Source organism: Ambystoma mexicanum, chromosome 1p (genome assembly GCF_040938575.1).
Source record: "Ambystoma mexicanum isolate Mex_15411 chromosome 1p, UKY_AmexF1_1, whole genome shotgun sequence".
In the NCBI taxonomy this organism is placed as follows: Eukaryota; Metazoa; Chordata; class Amphibia; order Caudata; family Ambystomatidae; genus Ambystoma; species Ambystoma mexicanum.
Genome location: NC_090921.1, coordinates 1,008,513,191 through 1,008,532,626, shown reverse-complemented (window position 1 = coordinate 1,008,532,626; position 19,436 = coordinate 1,008,513,191). Strand labels below are relative to the sequence as shown.

General features: G+C 46.9%; 1 protein-coding gene across 1 annotated transcript in view; it reads right to left on the bottom strand.

Moving 5' to 3' along the window:
* Positions 1-19,436, bottom strand: part of AARS1 (alanyl-tRNA synthetase 1) — a 751,871-nt gene that overhangs the window by 79,244 nt on the left and 653,191 nt on the right. The window contains exon 15 of the mRNA XM_069655037.1: positions 17,579-17,763. Within this exon, the coding sequence (XP_069511138.1) occupies positions 17,579-17,763 (185 nt within the window). The remainder of the gene's footprint in view (positions 1-17,578; positions 17,764-19,436) is intronic.

The window sequence follows — 19,436 nt, the reverse complement described above, 5'->3', positions numbered from 1 at the left end:
CACTGGCGTCATGGAAGGGCTGACGGAGTTCCTCCATCTGACTTTGCCCAGACAAAAGGTCATCAGGGAGATCAGGAGGCACAACCATCTTCTCATCAGACCCTTCCTCCATCTCTGAAATATAATCCAACGTTTGGAACAAATTCAATCTGGGAGGAGGAACAGAGTAAGGCTAAAAAAAAAAGGCCTCCCAGACTTACTGAGAGCCTTCCTCTGAGGTTCCACAGCCCTTCGGGGCACCTCCGGCAAAGCCTCCACAAACCGCGCCGAGGGAATCTGTGTAGACCGAGGCGCCGACGGTGTCGACAACTTCGAGGGCTGAGCCCCGAGAGTATCCCTCAAAAGACACGGCGCTGATGGCGTCGAAGCCACAGACACGGCGCTGATGGCATCGACGCCTTCCTCGAAGGCTTCACAGGTTCCGACGGTCTCTATGGCATCGAGGACCGGGACCTGGATCTGGCACGGCGATCTTCCTTGTCCGATCGGGACCTCAACGGCTCTTGATGATCGTGCCGACCGCCCGAGCCCGAAGGCGTATGAGTGGTGGACCGAGCCCGTTCCCTGCCGGCTTCTTTCAAAGGCGCGTCCGGAACTGTGCCTTGCGACTCGAAAATCGCCATCATCTGCTGGTGGAATGCATCCCATTCGGCCCGCGACAAAGACTTGGTGGGACAAGTCAACCGTCTGGCAGAGTCCTCCGATGAGGACGGGGAAGGTGACCGGTGATGTCATTCCTAGATTGCCTTGAAGAGGCAGAGGAATGGTGGGAACCACTCCGAGACCCCTGGATTTTTCGTCGACGCAGAGAGTCGCCCCTCGAGTCATCAGTCAAAAGACCAACGAATTTCGATTTATGGGGCTTAGACACCCTACCTACCTTTAATTTATTCTTACGTTCCTGCAAGGCCTTAGACGTCAGGGACAGGCAATCATCGCAGTCGTCAGTGGCATGCCTTTCCGATGTTGTACGGGTCCGTGATGGACATTTTCGAACCTTAATCCTTAAACCTTAAAGACATTTTTTAAAGCCCGACTTCGGGGTAGTAGAAGACATCGCTATCAAAGAGAAGAATCGAGCGCGCCGAGATTCCGAAGCAAACACGTTTGCGGAAAAAACGGAACTGAGGCTACGGACGCCATGCGGCCTACATATAACATCTGGTGACGTCGACCCTCGATGGAGGCCCTCGAGGAACAACGTATCGACGCAGGATGCCCTCTGCTGAAAATTTTCTGAAGCAGCACAGCTGTGGTCATTACCTGTCATAGATGTGGAATATGTCGAGGACACAATCCTCTCAAAGAGGAATTACTTCTTGCAGCGTGTTAAGGAAAGCGTCTCGTGGGCGCTGAGTACCTGAACTTCCAGTTGATGGTCGTGGTGAAGTAGCCAGGCTGTCCGACTGATGGTTGTTGAATGTGTGACGCGAGGAACCAGCGCAACACCAACCCTGAATCAAACAAGGTTAGCGGTGTGCCGGCTCCCAACGCCACGGATGCGCACTTCCCTGATTTGCGTGGCGTCGGGACAGTGCAAGCACTGACAGGGAAGGCGGGTCTTGACTGGATGGATCCACGGATAGTAGCAAAAGGAATGCTCCAGTAGTAGCAGTAGTCCGATGGAATGAAAATGGCAAGGGAGGAAGCAGGTGGAAGAGGCGGAGAACACAGGAAGGCAGGAGGCAAGAAACCGAACTAACAAGCAAGGGAAAAGGAAGGATCAGGCTCCAGAGCTGAACAAGGAGAGGAGCGGACAGGCAAAAGGGGGCTGGAAAGGTTTGGACCCCAGGGGCAGGACAAGGAACCGGGGGACCAACAGGAACAGGAAGGAACTAACAGGGAAGGATGAGGAGCAAGGACTAGAAGACTGGACAAGGTGTTACTAAAGAGTAACACGGGCGAGGACGCGATCCGAAAACAAACCGCGTTGAGACGCGGTTTGTTCCAACAAACTGGCCCTTAATATAGGGCAGGCAGCACCCGGGAGGCTTGGAACGCAATCTGCGCCGTCCCCGGGTGCTGACGCGCCCAGAACGAGGCTTGGGAAGCAAGCCTGCAACTTCCCAAGCGCTCTGTGGACTGCGCATGCGCGGAGGGCGAAAGACGGCCTTCCGCGCCTGCGCGAACCATGCAAATGGGAAAACCCAGAAGCGGCATGAGCCGCAAATGACCGAGGGCCCCCCAACCTATATCGGGGGTAGATGCGCCAGGATGGGAAGCGCCGGGACCTGCAGATGCGTCCCGCACCGCGCCCCATACCCCAGGTGAGTGGCATGACACTATGTCCCCTCCCAGAAAGGCCAGGGGACCCAGGTTTCCAAGGGAATCGGAGATGGAACTCGCGCACCAGACGGGGTGCATGCACATGACTGAAAGGTTCCCAGGTGCGATCACAGGCAGGGTAACCCTTCCAGTCTACCAAGTACTGAAGTACACCCCGTCGTATGCGCGAATCACAGATCTCTTGTACCTCAAATTCAGGTACTCCGCTGACATCAACAGAGGCAGGACGGGAAAAGGATCGCTGGAAAGTGTCAACCACGTAAGGCTTCAAAAGGGAGACATGAAAGACAGGATGAACCCGCCAGGCCTGGGGCAATTGTAGGCGATATGCTACAGAGGACAAACGCTTGGTAACCTTGAATGGGCCAAAATAACGGGGAGCCAATTTGGTAGGAAGATTACGCACTGGTAGATTTTTGGAGGACAACCATACTAAATCACCCACATGGAGTATGGGTTCAGGAGTGCGCCGCCTATCAGCTTGTTGTTTCATGCGTTCCTGTGCCTCTGCAAGAGTTCTGCGTGCCAACGAATGTTGCTTCTGGAGAGTAACAACCAGATGATCAGCAGATGGAACTGCACTGGGTGGTACAGGATGAAAAGGCACCAATTTAGGATGCTGACCAAAAGAACAGAAAAACGGACTAAATCCGGTAGCGGAATGTTTTGTATTGTTGTAAGAGGCTTCGGCAAGAACCAGATGTGTTTTCCAATTGGTCTGAGTGGCATTAGCAAAGCACCGAAGGTAGTGTTCCAATGTTTGATTAGTTCTTTCAGTCTGGCCGTTGGTGTGTGGATGATAACCCGAACTCAAGGCTCTGTGAATGCCTAGATGATTGCACAACTGACTCCAGAAAGAGGACAGAAACTGGGATCCACGGTCGGATATGATTTTCTCTGGTAGTCCATGCAACCTATAAATTTCTTGGAAGAACGCTAAAGCCATCTGGGACGCCGTGGGTATCCTGGGGAATGGGACAAAATGGGCAGTCTTGGTAAAGCAGTCTACTACCACCATAATGCAGGTATATCCATCAGACGGAGGAAGGTCCACGATGAAATCTGCGGCAATGGTATGCCATGGGTATGGAGGTATCTCTGTGGGATGAAGTAACCCTAATGGCTTTTTTCTTGGAACCTTGGTCTGGGCACACATAGGACAACTCTTGACATACCGCTCGATTTCTTCGGCCCAGCCTGGCCACCAGAATTGCCTGGAAATTAGTTCTTGAGTGGCTTTTATGCCACGATGTCCACCCACTCGGGAACCATGGAACCCGTGAAGTACAAGAGTCCGAAGAGAGACAGTGGGTATGTATAATCTGTTCCGATAAAAAAGCAACCCATTGCGTTCGGTGATCTGTGGTCGTTTCAAGAGACTCGACTGAGCTGGATCTATTCGGGTGTCTTGTACTATTGTCTGGAGATGAGGGGTGAGCGTAAGTAGAAAATGCTTCGGAGAGATCAATGGCTTGTTATTACAGTCGCTCTTAACGTCTCCTTCCATGGAACGGGATAAGGCATCTGCCTTCAAGTTCTGAGCACAAGGAATGTAGGTTATGTGGAAGTCATAGTGAGAGAAAAAGAAGGCCCATCGGGCTTGGCGAGAGGTACGGCACTGAAGAGAACGTAAATACTGTAAATTGCGATGGTCGGTACGAACTTCCACCGTATGTCGTCCTCCGAGGAGATGATGCCTCCATTCTTCAAATGCTGCTTTTATGGCTAACAGCTCCTTCTCTATCACGGCATAGTTCCGTTCACTGGGAGTGAGTTTACGGGAGAAATATGCCACAGGATGTTCCATGCCAGATTCGGATTGCTTCTGCAGGAGAACAGCACCAATAGCGAAATCGGAAGCGTCTGCTTCTACGATGTATGGTGTCACGTCATTGGGATGACACAGAATGGGTGCTGTGCTGAAGGATTTTTTCAAGGTGTCGAAGGCCATGGTAGCCTGCAAATCCCAAAGAAAAGGTACTTTGCTGCTGGTTAATCGAGTTAAAGGAGTCGTAAGCTGTGAGAAATGGGGTATGAACTGTCGATAAAAGTTGGCGAACCCTAAAAATCGTTGCAGAGATTTCAGATCGAGAGGTTGGTTCCATTCCTGAATGGATCGTATCTTAGCGGGATCCATGAAGACGCCTGATCCACTGATTACATAGCCCAAGAACTCCATGCTTCCCTTGTGAAAAGAGCACTTCTCTGCTTTTGCGTACAGTTGATTCTGGGACAACCGTCGAAGGACCTCTCGTACGTGTTCCACGTGTTGTTCTTGGGAAACAGAGAAAACGAGGATATCATCCAGGTATACCCAAACTGAGATGCCGATCAGGTCACTAAATACGTGGTCCATAAAGCGCTGGAAGACCGCCGGGGCATTACATAAACCGAATGGCATTACCCGGTATTCGTAATGCCCGGATGGTGTTTTAAAGGCCGTCTTCCATTCATCGCCTTCCTTTATCCGGATCAGATGATAAGCTCCACGGAGATCTAACTTGGTGAAGACTTTAGCTGTTCGAAGTGATTCCATGATATTCCGGATCAATGGCAGTGGGTATCTGTCTTTTCGTGTAATATCATTCAATTGGCGGTAGTCAATACAAGGACGTAAAGTACCTTCTTTCTTCTTCACAAAGAATAAAGGAAAACCAGCAGGAGATTTCGAAGGTGTTATGTATCCTTTTTTGATGCAGTCATCCAGATATTCCTGTAAGACTTGTTTCTCGTTTAGGGACAAGGCGTAAATCTTCCCATGAGGTATTACCGAACCTGGTATCAAATCAATAGAACAATCGAATGTTCTGTGAGGAGGTAGAGGTATATCCCCAGGCTCGGAAAAGACCATCCTAAAGTCATCGTACTCTTGAGGAATGGGCAGCAATGAGCAAAGACCAGGTGGACTACTGCTTCTAGCAAGAGGTGTGGAGATGACGATGTTCTGAGACCTGCCAGGCGAACAACAATTCTGAAGGCAATGAGCGGAAGCAAAAACCAAAGTGCGTGGTTCCCAATCGATGGTGGGATTGTGGCATAGCAGCCACGGTAAACCCAAAACTACTGAATATGATGGTGATTTGATGACGTCCAGGGCGATTCTCTCACCATGTTCCTTAATCTGGACAAATAGACCCATGGTATGTTGACGTATAGGCCCCGAAGATAAAGGAGTCCCATCAATCACCTCCACTGGCAGAACATTCTTCCGGGAAAACAAAGGTATACCATGCCTTGCTGCGAAGTTCTCATCGATGTAATTACCAGAAGCTCCACAGTCCAATAAGCCGAGAACATTCACCTCTTTGCTTAACCATGTCAATTTGATCTCCAGAACTAATAAAACAGCAGGTTGCATGGGCTGAAGCAAGGAGCAGAGGCCGGAAAGGACTGGAGGCGAAGAGAGACCTGTCGTTGCCTTTCCAATAGACGACAGGTCTTTTAGTTTTCCGACTTCCTTTGAGGGCGTGAAGGGCAGGTACCCAAGTAATGCCCAGCGGCTCCACAGTACAAACATAGTCTTAGAGACCTTCGGCGTTTCCGTTCTGCTTCGGATAACGGACCCCTAACAGCCCCCAACTGCATGGGTTCTGGACCGGATTCCGAAGACCCAGGAATCCCAGTAGACGTGTTTGTGGGTCTGGAAAACAACCTCTCGGTTCGACGTCTCTCTCCTCTTCGTTCTGCTAGTCTGTGATCGATCCGCAAAACTTGTTCCACAAGTTGTTGAAGGGTGTCGGGCTCAGGAATGTGTAATAATTCGTCTTTATATTCTTCTCTCAATCCCCGACGAAACAGAGTCTTTTGGGTTACTTCAGGCCACTGGGAATCGGTGGCCAATTGCCGAAAGCGGCCAATATAAGCTATTATGTCCATGGCTCCCTGCTTGAGGTCCATCAATTGATTCTGAGCCGCAGAGGCCAGATTGGGTGATTGAAAAACCTCTAGAAATGCTTTTTCAAACGCTGCAAAATCGTTGAGAATGGGACTATTGGCAGCCACCAAAGGCGTTGCCCAAGCAAGTGCGTTCCCAGTCAAATTACCCAGAATATACCCGATCTTGGCTTTGTCAGAGTTGAAGTAAGTGGACCTGAAGAGGAAGTGTATCCTACAATGATTACAAAACTCGACCACACGTCTTGAATCACCATCGAATTTGATTGGTGCAGTATGAGCCATTGCACCTTCCCCCTGAGGTGTAGTCCCGGTACCTTGTGCCACCAACTGTCTCAGACCAATGTTCTCTTGATGGAGTGCAGTCATCTCGGCTCGAAGGGCCCGCATCTCTTCCCTGAGTTCCTGGGATTCATCCATCTCAAAATCAGAAGGCAGGCGTCTCAATCTGTTAAGGAAAGCGTCTCGTGGGCGCTGAGTACCTGAACTTCCAGTTGATGGTCGTGGTGAAGTAGCCAGGCTGTCCGACTGATGGTTGTTGAATGTGTGACGCGAGGAACCAGCGCAACACCAACCCTGAATCAAACAAGGTTAGCGGTGTGCCGGCTCCCAACGCCACGGATGCGCACTTCCCTGATTTGCGTGGCGTCGGGACAGTGCAAGCACTGACAGGGAAGGCGGGTCTTGACTGGATGGATCCACGGATAGTAGCAAAAGGAATGCTCCAGTAGTAGCAGTAGTCCGATGGAATGAAAATGGCAAGGGAGGAAGCAGGTGGAAGAGGCGGAGAACACAGGAAGGCAGGAGGCAAGAAACCGAACTAACAAGCAAGGGAAAAGGAAGGATCAGGCTCCAGAGCTGAACAAGGAGAGGAGCGGACAGGCAAAAGGGGGCTGGAAAGGTTTGGACCCCAGGGGCAGGACAAGGAACCGGGGGACCAACAGGAACAGGAAGGAACTAACAGGGAAGGACGAGGAGCAAGGACTAGAAGACTGGACAAGGTGTTACTAAAGAGTAACACGGGCGAGGACGCGATCCGTAAACAAACCGCGTTGAGACGCGGTTTGTTCCAACAAACTGGCCCTTAATATAGGGCAGGCAGCACCCGGGAGGCTTGGAACGCAATCTGCGCCGTCCCCGGGTGCTGACGCGCCCAGAACGAGGCTTGGGAAGCAAGCCTGCAACTTCCCAAGCGCTCTGTGGACTGCGCATGCGCGGAGGGCGAAAGACGGCCTTCCGCGCCTGCGCGAACCATGCAAATGGGAAAACCCAGAAGCGGCATGAGCCGCAAATGACCGAGGGCCCCCCAACCTATATCGGGGGTAGATGCGCCAGGATGGGAAGCGCCGGGACCTGCAGATGCGTCCCGCACCGCGCCCCATACCCCAGGTGAGTGGCATGACACAGCGTCACCATACAAAACTTTTGGGGTTTGACAAACGTGTTCGCTGGGCGCAAGTCTAGGACAGGGCGCATGGTTAGATCCATTTTGGGTACAAGGAAGTACACTGAATACCCTTGTTTACCTGTAGAACGGGGACAACCTGGATAGCGCCACTTTCCAGCAGGATCTTGACCTCTTGTAGCAGGATCTAGAGGTGTTCCGGTGTCAGGCGCCTGGATCTTGGAGGTCTGTACCGAGGTGGCTGGCTGAACTCGATACAGTACCCGTGGGTGACGGTCTTGAGCACCCACTGGTCTGAGTTAATCCCCCTCCCATGCATGCAGCAATGATAATAAGCGCCGGAGGCATGGGAGGGGACCCAGATTCGAGTGTCATTTTTTACCACAGGCCGGGGAGCCTGTAGGGGTGGCATTACAACCCCTTCCCTTTCCTCAACATTGTCCTCGGGGAGGGTAAGTACTGGGGGTGTTAGAACATTGTCCCGAAGACCAATTGTTCGCTGAGCCATACTGATTATATGGGGAACGTTGATAGGATTGCTTGCGAAAGGAGCGGCGAGAACCTCCCCCCCGCCCCCCCTCTTTGTTGGTCTTTTGAGTAATCTGGTTCAAAGATCTGAGGGTCTCCTGTTCCTTCTTGGAGGTCTCTAGCGCTTCTTCAACTGCCTTTACAAACAGATTGGAATCTTCCACAGGTTTGTTAATCAATGACGCTTGAGTTTCGGGTTTGAACCTGGAGTACCCCAACCAGGCATGGTGTTTTGAAAGGGTACCTTGTGCCAGGGTACGACCAGCTGTTTCGGCATCATCCAAGGTATTCTTGAGGATGTTGCGATTGACTTGTTTGCCCTCTGACACTATTGCTAGTAGGCGGGAGCGCACTGGTTCTGAGACTTCCTGCAGACCCTCTTGCAGTAGTTTCCACTGGACATCTGAATAACTAGCCAAGTGTGTGGTATTATTGGCTATACGCGTGGAGTAAGCCGCAGCAGTGGCGATTCTTTTTCCCAAAGCATAAAACTTTTTATACTCTTTGTCTGGTGGCGACTCGCCTGTAGACAAGGGGACCCCCTGCCCTCTTCCTTGTTGTTGTGACCACCAGAGAGTCTGGTGTGGCATGACCCCTAATATATAGGGGATTGGTTGGGGAGGGCCAAAAAAGTTTTTCCACTCTAGGATTAACAGCTCTGGTTTGAGAGGGTGTCAATAAAGAGGGGGCGATGCGCCTCTTGATGGAATTGAGAAGGGGAATAGCTTGGCTAGCCGGAGGCTTTTCTTTTAAAATGTCCTCCACAAAATATGAGTCTACCACTGCCTCCCGTGTGGCTATTTGGAAGTGCTCAGCCGCCTTCCTAAGAATGGCATTAAACACCATTTTGTCGTCCACAGGAGAGGCTTGACGCAGAGGAGACAAGGGAGAGTCAAGGCAAACGGCATCTGGATCTGGGGTAGGGTATAGCCAAGATGGGTTCTCATTTAGTGGTTGGTCATCTCCCCAATCCGGGGTGTGATCATGAGGATCATCAAACAGATCATCCCCCTGTGCATAAGGGTCAACCCCTTGTGTATAAGATTCAAGATGAACTTCTTCAGGATCTGAAAGGTCGAAGACATCCACATGGAGAGGGTCTCGGGTCCTCTGGTATTTAGTTGTTGTGGGTACATCATAAGGGATCTCCTCACAAGGCTTTTTTGGAGTGAACCTCTCTGAAAAATCTAGTTTTTCTAGCCTGTTCATACAATCCTCAAATCTCTCCCTAGTCCATATAGATGACCCAGGTGTCTAAAGAGGGAAAGGGTTCCTCTATAGGATCCTGCAGCCTAGAACATTGAGATTTGTCACTGAGAGTCTTAGACAAAGGCTGGGGACTGTCTGTAAAGTCCTGCCGCTCTTTGGGGCCTTCTGGTGTCTGTCGACATTTTCTTGGGCCTATCCCACCCTTCTGGGCGTCCTGATTTGTCTTTCGACTATCTCTTGGCTTACCAGCCACCGAGATAATCTGCGCAAGGCTTTCGCTGATGCTTGGCGTTACAGGAAGATGTTGAGGCTGGGAGGGCGGTTGCGTCGAAACCTTCGGCGCAACCAGAGCTTTAAGCGTTGACGCGCTCTTGGAGGGCCTGTCGACGGCCTTGAGGGATTTGGTGCTGGCACCCTTACTTACAGAGTGCCTGGAAGGCATGCTGCTGGCGCGGTTGCGGGGAGGGCTGCCGATACTGCAAATCGACTGAGAGTTTGCGGCTGTATCAGGGGTTGTGTATTTAGTCCCATGTGATGTGGGTGCGTCCTCGTCGTCGGGGTGCATCTTTCCAATACCAGGCCTTGCGTTGTGGCCATCAGGCCGGGGACGGACGTCTTGGAACAAGTCTTCTCCATTGTAAGGTCAATACCATCCGTTAGGTAAACAAAAGCGACAATACCATAGGGGCAAAGAGGGGAGAAGGAAAGACATTCTTAAAAGAAAGGAAACCCCCAGAACCCACTCTCCCTACTGTGTAGGCCGGCCAGAAGGCGTTGAAGTCTGTTCTGTCTTTGGGGGCAGTTCAGTAATCATTGAAGAGGGGACGAATGTTGTATACATGACCAAAGGTCGGGAATTTAACAAATTTGCAATTTAGGTAGAACTCTGCATAAGACGATCAGCTAGCTGGGCGGAAAAAACAATCTGTGGGACCTCGACGCGTGAGGATTTCTGGGTACACTACACGTCATGTTAGGGATAGTGTTACAGACATGCCAATGCCGATGTCCCCTTTTGATCCTCGAAAGACAGGATGCAATTCTCTGCGGTTACCACTCAATGTCGGACTACATGCACAGCATGCGATTGTAAGCAGCTTAACAAGTATTAGAAAAAAATATATATAAAAGATGTAAAACTGAGTTGTCAGATTAGATTCTTCAAAGGACATTGAGTTTAACGCCAAAATGTACCTCAAGTAAGCAACCGCTTCAGATTTTTTGTCAAGCATTCACAAAACATTAGTTTAGTTAATCTGCAGGCAAATCTACAACAGATGCTGTTTGGGGGGTTTTCAGGAATTTTGTTAAGTGTGCGAGGAAGAACTATCCACAAAGGAGGAAATGGGGTTCTCTCAAGTTACCCGACTCTACCAGTGGTAAGCATGGTTGAGTGGCAAGGATAAAGCCTTAGGTGGGGGTGCAGTGTAACATTTTATTTGACAATGTTCAGCCAATACAATAGTGAAAATACTTCTGCAGGTAAAAAAAGAAAATGCAGTTCACAGAGGCGCTATTGTACCAAAATGGAGTTCTTGAAGTGTCTTTGGTGTTTAATGCTACCAGACAGGATCTTTCCGGAGTAGGCCAAAGTCAACCGGGCAACAGGGACCTAGATTGACTAGTTTAGATACAAGGATGATTCAGGAGGAAAAATTACTTCACAGTAATGTTCCTTCTATGGAATCTTCTCCCACATATTCCATATCAAGATGGATATCCTCCAGCGCTAGCTGCTCCTGGAAAATCTCGACTGGGACGTAGTGTGGTTCAACTCCATCCCACCGGCTCTTGCATGCCTCAACGTCAGAAGTCCTTATAGCATGCACTATGCCACCTACCTCAGTATCCCTCCCTTTTTCTCCTTGGGACTCAGTTCCCATATTTGTTTATTTATGTATTTATAATGGGCTGAAGCCCACAGGCATCGGGGCACACATGGGTTTTGAGGACAAAAACATCAAAGTCAAGACAGAAGAAGTGAAGGTTATTATGTGAGCAGAATAGACAGTTTAAATGAACATGGAAGCTCTCAACAGTTTGCGGAAGGGAAAATTCTGCTCCTGCCATATAATCAGAGGTAGGGCATTACAAATGTGTCCTGCCTGGACTGGGAAGGATCTACCTTTTCCTTTAGTCCATTTAAAGGACAACACACAAGATTATTGTTGCAAGAATGTAGTACCCTCTTCGGTTCATATTTGACCAGCTGTTCCTGAAGATAAACCGTAGATTTGCCGTGAAGACATTTGTGTACTAGGTTAGCTACCTTGAACTGTATTCAGCCGGCATACGGCAGCCAATGCATATCTGTCCTGATGCTGGACATGTGAGAGTTGTAAGGGACATCCTTCACAATGCGAATTGCATAATTTTCTAAGTTTTACTTACAACAGCTAGAAGTGCATTGCAAGAATTGATCCTTTGCAGGATAACAGCACAGGCTAATGTAATACAGATCCTTTTGGACACAAAAGGTCTAATGTGCCTGAGAAGTCTGAGGTGGTATTTACAACTTAACTATTTGACTGATATATGCCTCTGCACCAAGAGAAGGTTCCAGATAGGCACCTAAAGCTTTCACTTGTGGGAGTGTTTGTACGTTGCAGCCCGCGACGGTCCAGCTAGCATACCACCCTGGGTCTAATTTAGCACGTGCTTGGGAAGAACCAAAAGATTAAGAGCTACGTTTTCGAGCTGTTGAGGCACATCCAGTGCCTGGACAGTTTTATAGATGCTAGCAAGATTGACAGCATTGCTTGCATAATGGCCACTAATCTCAAGTAACAGCTCCGTATCGTCAAATACACGCATGTCGGTTAGGCGGTCACACAGTGGCTTAATATAGGTGTTAAATGATGTTGGCTACAGGCGAACACGAACGCCTTGAGGAACTCTGCAAGATATAGGGGCGGAGTCTGAGGTGGAATCACCCCCAACGAACCGAGGACCTCCGATTACTTAAAAACAAACAGATCCAGCAGTGTTCTGTGGACAGTTGCCTACTGATACAACAGTGTTGGGAAGCTGCTCGTGGGTCCAGGATATCGAACGCCACTGATCAATCCAGTAACACCAGAAGCCCCGATTCACCTTTATCCAGGATGTCAAACATCTGCGTCTGGAGACCTAGCAAGGCCTTTTCAGTACTGTGACCCAGCCAAAAACCAGATTGCCAAGTATGTAACTTGGAGGCAAGAGTCTAGATGTTAATGAAGCTGGGCTGTAGCCACTTTGTCGATTATTTTCAATAAGGAAAAAAGTGTAAGTTATTGGTCTAAAGTTCTTAGCATCATTTGAGTTAAGTCCAGCTTTTTCTTTACTGAGATGGATTTGAAAGAAAATTCAGTGGGATGTGACGTAGCTCAGTGATTACTCCGTGAATCAGTATGTGGATCACATTTCCTCGGAGAAGAGTCAGTGTTTAGCTCATTTTTTCCTCGAGCTATGGCTAACGCTTTGGGTTTCTCTAGCATTTTTTATATTTAAAATGTTTCTTGGTATTATTTCCAGCGTTATCCAATTATTACATATCAAAGAAACATGCAGAAACAAAAACCTTTGTGTGAGGAACTAAAATGTGTTTTTCACTTTAAAAAACACACCAACAAAGAGGTCAAGCAAAAAACATGGTCCAATTAGCACAAAGCATGCACCCAACTCCTATTATCACTCGCCCACAAGAAGCCTACAGAAGCGGGGAAGGGAGGGTGATTAGCAATCTGTTGGTGAAGACGATAGAAAAGCCTTTTTTTTCCCTTCAATGGTTTGAATTCTCCCACCGATTCCTCATCTTGATCGATTCCCACAGCAGTAACCTCATGCACAGGAGAGCTGAAAGCTTTAGACCAAGACACTCTGGGATATTGCCCAGCCAAAACGGGCATCCTTGCCCCAAGCCAGATCCAGACTAATGTTTTGAGAAAAAATGTAAAGACCATGTGGCAGCTTGGCAGACCGCTCACCGGCACGCCACTTTGCAAGGCAGAACAGCCACCCAATCATAGAATTGGCCCAGAGAACCAGACAGAATCTCCTTTCCTGCCCTCTAATGGCATTCTGCTATAAAAAGAATGATCCAACAGGATAGTTTGCTTGGTCACGACCTAATCTCGAGCGCGAGAATGCGATAAACAGCTTATCGTCCCTGTGAAAAGGCAGGTGTCCAAGCTACATAGAAACTCAGTGCCATTTCTAGATCTAGCCTATGGAGCCTCTTCCTCTTTCTTAGTTGGATGTTAAATCAGAAAAAACACCGGCAACTCGATGCTGAGAAACAAGGATATCAACAACTTTCGGTATGAATTTAGGCCGAAGAGTAACCACGCGGTAAACATGAATGTATACACTAAAAAGAATGCAAACATTGTTAAAATGTATCTGCTGCCACCAGCTTGTCCTTAGGCACACATAAAAGTAACCAAAAATCCAAGTGCAAAAAGCTAGGATGATACAAAAGTATCCCCATTGCACTGCATTGAAAGATGTGTGCAATTTTACAAGTCACAACATGCAAAAGAGAAACAGTTTCCCCCAGTATTGATAGTCTGAAGGACTGATCAGTTTCCCCATAAAAAATGAGCAAAAGGCAAAAAGGAAGGCTTCACTTCACGTCCAAAATCAGAAATCTTTCCTTACACTCTTGAGATAAAGTCCTATAGTAGTACACTCTTTGTCGGAGGAGGGTTAAAAAAAAAAAAAGCATACTCAAGCGAACTCCAACCAAAATATTTTGCAAGACTGCCCTACCAAAGCAGCCATTATTGACTAACGTGTCTAGACAGTGTTTCGCAAATGTATGCAGCAATGACCATGTCACAGCTTTGCATATGTCCAGATAAGGAACTCCTCTCTGGAGTGCTGAAGAGGCAGCTACCCCTCTGGTGGAGCAGGCCCTCAACCCTTCCAGAATGTCTTTGGCTGCCAAAATGTAACATTCTGATACGGCCAAAACAATTCAGCTTGACAGCGTTTGCTTGGACACATCTTAACCTAGGTCTTGGGTTGGTATAACCTACAAACAGATGGTCTTCTGTCCTGAACTTGTTCATCCTAGGAATATGAAAGCTTAAAGGCCTCTTGGGATCAATCCTATGAAATCTTTCCTCCTCCTTTCGAGGGATGACGATGGGAGTTGAATCTTAGCAAGCACATTTTCTGAGCACGATGAATTTTGGACACCACATAGGAAGGAAAGAAGGTTGCAATCTCAGCATCACTTTGTCCCTTGTGAAAACTGTGAAGGGTGGTTTACAATAGTGCTTGTAATTTACACACTCTGTGAGGAGAGATCATCACCATCAGAAAAATGGTTTTCCAAGTAAAGCATTGGAGTGGACAGGAATGCATTGGCTCAAACAAGCTTCCAACCAAGAAAGTCAGGACTAATTTAGATCCCAAGTCGGCACCACAAAGCGGGCTGGGGGAATTGTGTCACCAGCCATTTCAATTGTAGTACAACAGGCATGGAAAAATAGGAACCTTGCTCAGGCGTGCCCTTAAAAATGAAAATGCTGCTAGGTTTCCCTCAACTGTAGCCACCTGTAACCCTTAGTGGGCTAGGGGCAGCCGGAAGGAAAGTACTGCTGCAGTATTGCACAAGAAAGGGTCTAAGTCTTTGGCTCTGCACCAGCTGCAACATTTCTTCCATCAGTAGCAGTAAATAATTGTGGTCACTGGCCTTCTGGCCAAAGCAACACCTCCATGATGTCTTTGAGAAGATCCCATGCCTTATACCTTAAACTCTCAGTAATCAAGCATGGCGATTGAGGGTGTGGACGCTCTGGTGGAGAACCAGGAACCCCTTCTCCACAGAGTAAATCGTCTTTTTTCAGAAAACGCCATGAATCGCAAATGGAAATGTCCAGAAGGTCCGGTTACCATGACCTTCTAGCGCAATCTGGGTTGTGGTTGCTCTAACCTTCTTTACCTCCTGGGCACATGAGAAATTATGGGAACGTGTAAGTGGAAAATTCCAATCCACCACGTAGTGCTTCTACCGGAATATTATTTAACGACCGTCTTTCCCCCTCACCCATCATTGTGGTGGTGGCAATGATCAAGAAGGGTTTCAGTGATGGGGATGTATAAATATATGATTATATACTGTGCATCCAATGTTTCTATGGGGCACATAATTCTCTGATGGGCATATCTACGATTTGTTGCAGTGAAATGCTCATGTGTATTGTTTGTATCTTTGATTTGAAGTATTAGAATATTTAATATAATCTAATACAGAATTGTGGTGGTATATCCAATTTCCCTGCAATTTGTGCTGTAAAATGTTTGTTTAAACGGGTCAATCTGGTGCAATCTTGTGTGTTGCGCCTATTTATGTTAAGGCACTTTTTGAACAAACACACTAAGGTTGGAAAAAAGCAGACAAAAAAAATGCCAGGCCTTCTAAAAGGGAGGTAGAGTGGCAGAGCAGTGAGACTTAATTCACAAGAAGGGGTAGCAGGCGGACCCAACAGTAAAATTAGTCCACACACTTATCCATAGAAAAGAACACCACACGGATATGCTGAAAATATATACTTTCAAGTTACACTGATACAACCATCTGGACAAATTAATATTTGCACATAATACAAAAAGTATACAAATACAGAGTATACTAGAAAAACATATTTCTTTGAGCACTTTCCTCGCAGCAATACTTGCATATGGGTCCAACAGCTACATTAATTGACATGATATAGTCACAAGAGGCAGGAGGGAACCATATATTCCAACAGTTAAACATTACCACAACATATAGTTCTGTCCAACAACACACTCTTGTAATATATGCTAGACCTAGCAGTAAACAGACAATGAGTGGGAAGAAAAGGAAACCACAGATTTTTAAATATAGGAAAAAAGAAAGTCAACCAATTCCATAAGGCCAATACCAAAAATCCACATTAATTCTGGCACTGTTAGTAGGTGAAAAGTACAAACAAGTACACATCGTAGTGCTAGAGGGTGGAAACCAATTCTAAAACATAGCCAGAGGCCTCGAAAAACATAAGTTAAGTTTTAGACACAGTTACTACTGCAATTCACTGCAGCGAAAGATAGTGTTCTTAAAAAACAGACAATGTAAGAAAAAGAAAATCCCTTTACAAGAAAATTTAAGCAGGTATATATGAAAAAGAGGATAAAAAGACAGCTGTCGCTTTTTGGTAACAAGGGTGAACAATAGTTAATGCAGCGTAGTGACAGTTGGCAATAATTACATTTTTCTGTGATAAAAGGAGAATGTTTATCTCCCAATATTAGACTATTCCTTATCCCTGGTCTTGGATTCAATGAGGAGATGGGGTATAGTTTATGATTTCAATGAAGGACAACTGGGATTACAATTAACTTTGTTTCTTATGCCCACGCCAGCTTACACACATCAGTCCCTTCTCGCTGCTAAACCATATGATTTTGCAGAGCTGAGGGGCTTTTTGCAATGCAATTCTTGCTCCAAATATTTAGACTTTGCTCAACGGGAGGATGGTTGTATCTCCATGCTGTTCACCAGCTTCACCTCAAATCTATTTCCAATTTATGCCTCAATGGATGGGGTTCAAACGCTGCCTTGGCGACCCTATGCATTTCTCTGATGCACATACACACTACCTTGGGTCTGTAGTTTCTTGGCCTTAGACAACACCAACATTGGTATATGATATGATATGGCATTTATAACACGCCTATACACAAGTGTTTCAAAGCACGCCACAGTAATGGGGTTGGGGGGGGCATAGGGAAGACAGAGACAAAGATTCTACTAGGCCAGGTGTCATTCAGATCGCCTAATTGCAGGGGAGAGCGGAAGGGGAAATGTGCAGGCGGGAGGGGTTAGGGGCCAGTGCAGTGCATGGGATAAATAGAATAAACAAACAATAAGAGAAGTACGGCCAGCTGGTGGCAAGTGCAAGGGTAAGTGCAGACATCAGGTGCATGGTCAGACATCCATTTTGGTTGGGAGCCCTCACAAATAGCTATTATGAAAGTATGGATTATTCCAGATAGTTTCTCAGTGCAATGCTAAAACCTTTCTTTTGCGTGTTAGATCATGTTACAAGTGAAATGGCTTTAAATGTCTAATTTCATCATCTTGTAGACTTTTGGAGATGCACACTTATTGGGCATTCAAGTGGCACATTGTGGAGCAATAAACCCCCCCCAAAAAAAAAATTGTTTGAGATGTCAAACTGATGCAACCCTCCCACCCCCAAAAGGCTGAATTCCAACTCTGCCCAAAGATGAAATACTCACGTTCCACCACAGAATTCAACTGAGGCAACAGAGCCAGCAGGCCCAGAGGGGTCAGCCAGCATGTCCTCCACAGAGATGCCAACAGAGACGACACGCACAGGATCCGGGTACGTCTCGTCAAACACAGCTCGCAGACCCTGGATGGCTTTTGCAGCTGCAAGGGGGCAATCCTTGGCATACACTGTCTGTGAACAGAAAACACACACAATGATACTGGGCAAGCATTCCATCACTAGATGTGTTCCACATTTCAATCCTAAAGTCTAATCTAATTTTCACATTGCTAAAAATCACCTAGCTTTATTTACAAGGCCAGTATCCACGAAACCAGCCACCCGTAACCTGAACTGACATTCTAAATAGACCAACAGAAGAAAAGGTAATTTGTCGAGCAAGTTCTTTTATCATTATCATTTTCAATAAATGTATCAACTGGGAGTCATTTAATTTCTGTCTGGCTTTCACGGATTCACATGCCCTCGCTCCAATTTAAAAAGAATTCCACTGCCAAAAAAAGGAGAACTTGAGTAAGCAATCCTACACTTGTAAAAGTAAAAAAAGCAATAGGTGGGCATGTGAAAGGTAGCCCATACTTACAGGGGAACCCCTTTAAAATGAGTACCCCTAATCACGCTTATACCAGATTAATAGTTCACCCCTCTATGGAATTAAGGCCAACAGTCTATCTTGCAAGGATAACACATTTTATCTGAACAAAGATGAGGAGGAAAGGGGGGGGGGGCAAAGGACTCTGCTCCCCGAAAGGTATTCTGTCCATCCATGGCCGGCTCCTCCAGTGCTAAACCATCGCCTTATAAACTTGTTTGACTTGGTCATTGGATACTGGCATAGCTCATCCAAAACTATCCTTCCTTACAAGGGATGCTGCAGTCTTCCAACTTGCATGGGCGGGTTTCCATTTAGGTCAAAACGATTATTTTGTAGCTCCTATATTTTGCTATATTATAAACATGTATATATAAACACACCATCCAGCCATACTCCCCACACTTCACTTAATATACTCATATTTTATCTGGTACAGTAATTCCGCTTAAAACCCTTGTTCTTCAGCTTACTCTGTATGTCGTTCATTGAGTTTTTAGTCTGCATGGGATTTTGATGGACAGAAAGAGCTGCTCAGCCACTTCCTGTGCTCTGCCAGAGCTAGCTGACACCAGGCAATGCCTGTAGTATATATTTAGCACAGGCTGCATTCACAGTGCTTTGAGATTTTAAAACTACATAGAATAACAGAACAACATGTACAAGTGTATTAAACTAATGGTTATTTGAACCTTATCTTAAAATACTAACTATCTCATTTAGTGCCTGGCCACGCCTGTGTGTGATTATTTTGGCATGAAAAAGGCTTTCTCAGTGCTATAGTGCTTATAAAAGTCCTGCCTAATTGTAAAGCACTTGGGGGGTGCAGGAAGGCTCCTCCCCAACATTCCCCCCTTTAATTACTTCTAAAGTAACAAACTCATCCCCACCCAACATATCTACAACTGCAGAAATATTAGTTTGAATTTTGCTGTTTATTGTATGGCAAGGCGTTTTAGATCCCCCAATTGATACCATCATCTATGCACTATTAGGGATTATATGAACACAATATCGGAAACTCAATTGAAACGTGCTAATTGGGTCTACGATAGATAGTCTAAGAATACAACAACAGGACCAGTATTTTTACTGCTGCCTTCAGTCATGACCGGACCCAATCAAAGGCACGTAATAGCCAATCCGTGTTCTGAACTTCTTTCTTCATTTGAACACCTAGATTGTGCACTGCCTTGATGATGTGGGATAGTGACCCATTCTCAGCATCCTCCAAGGGTATAAAAGTGCAGCA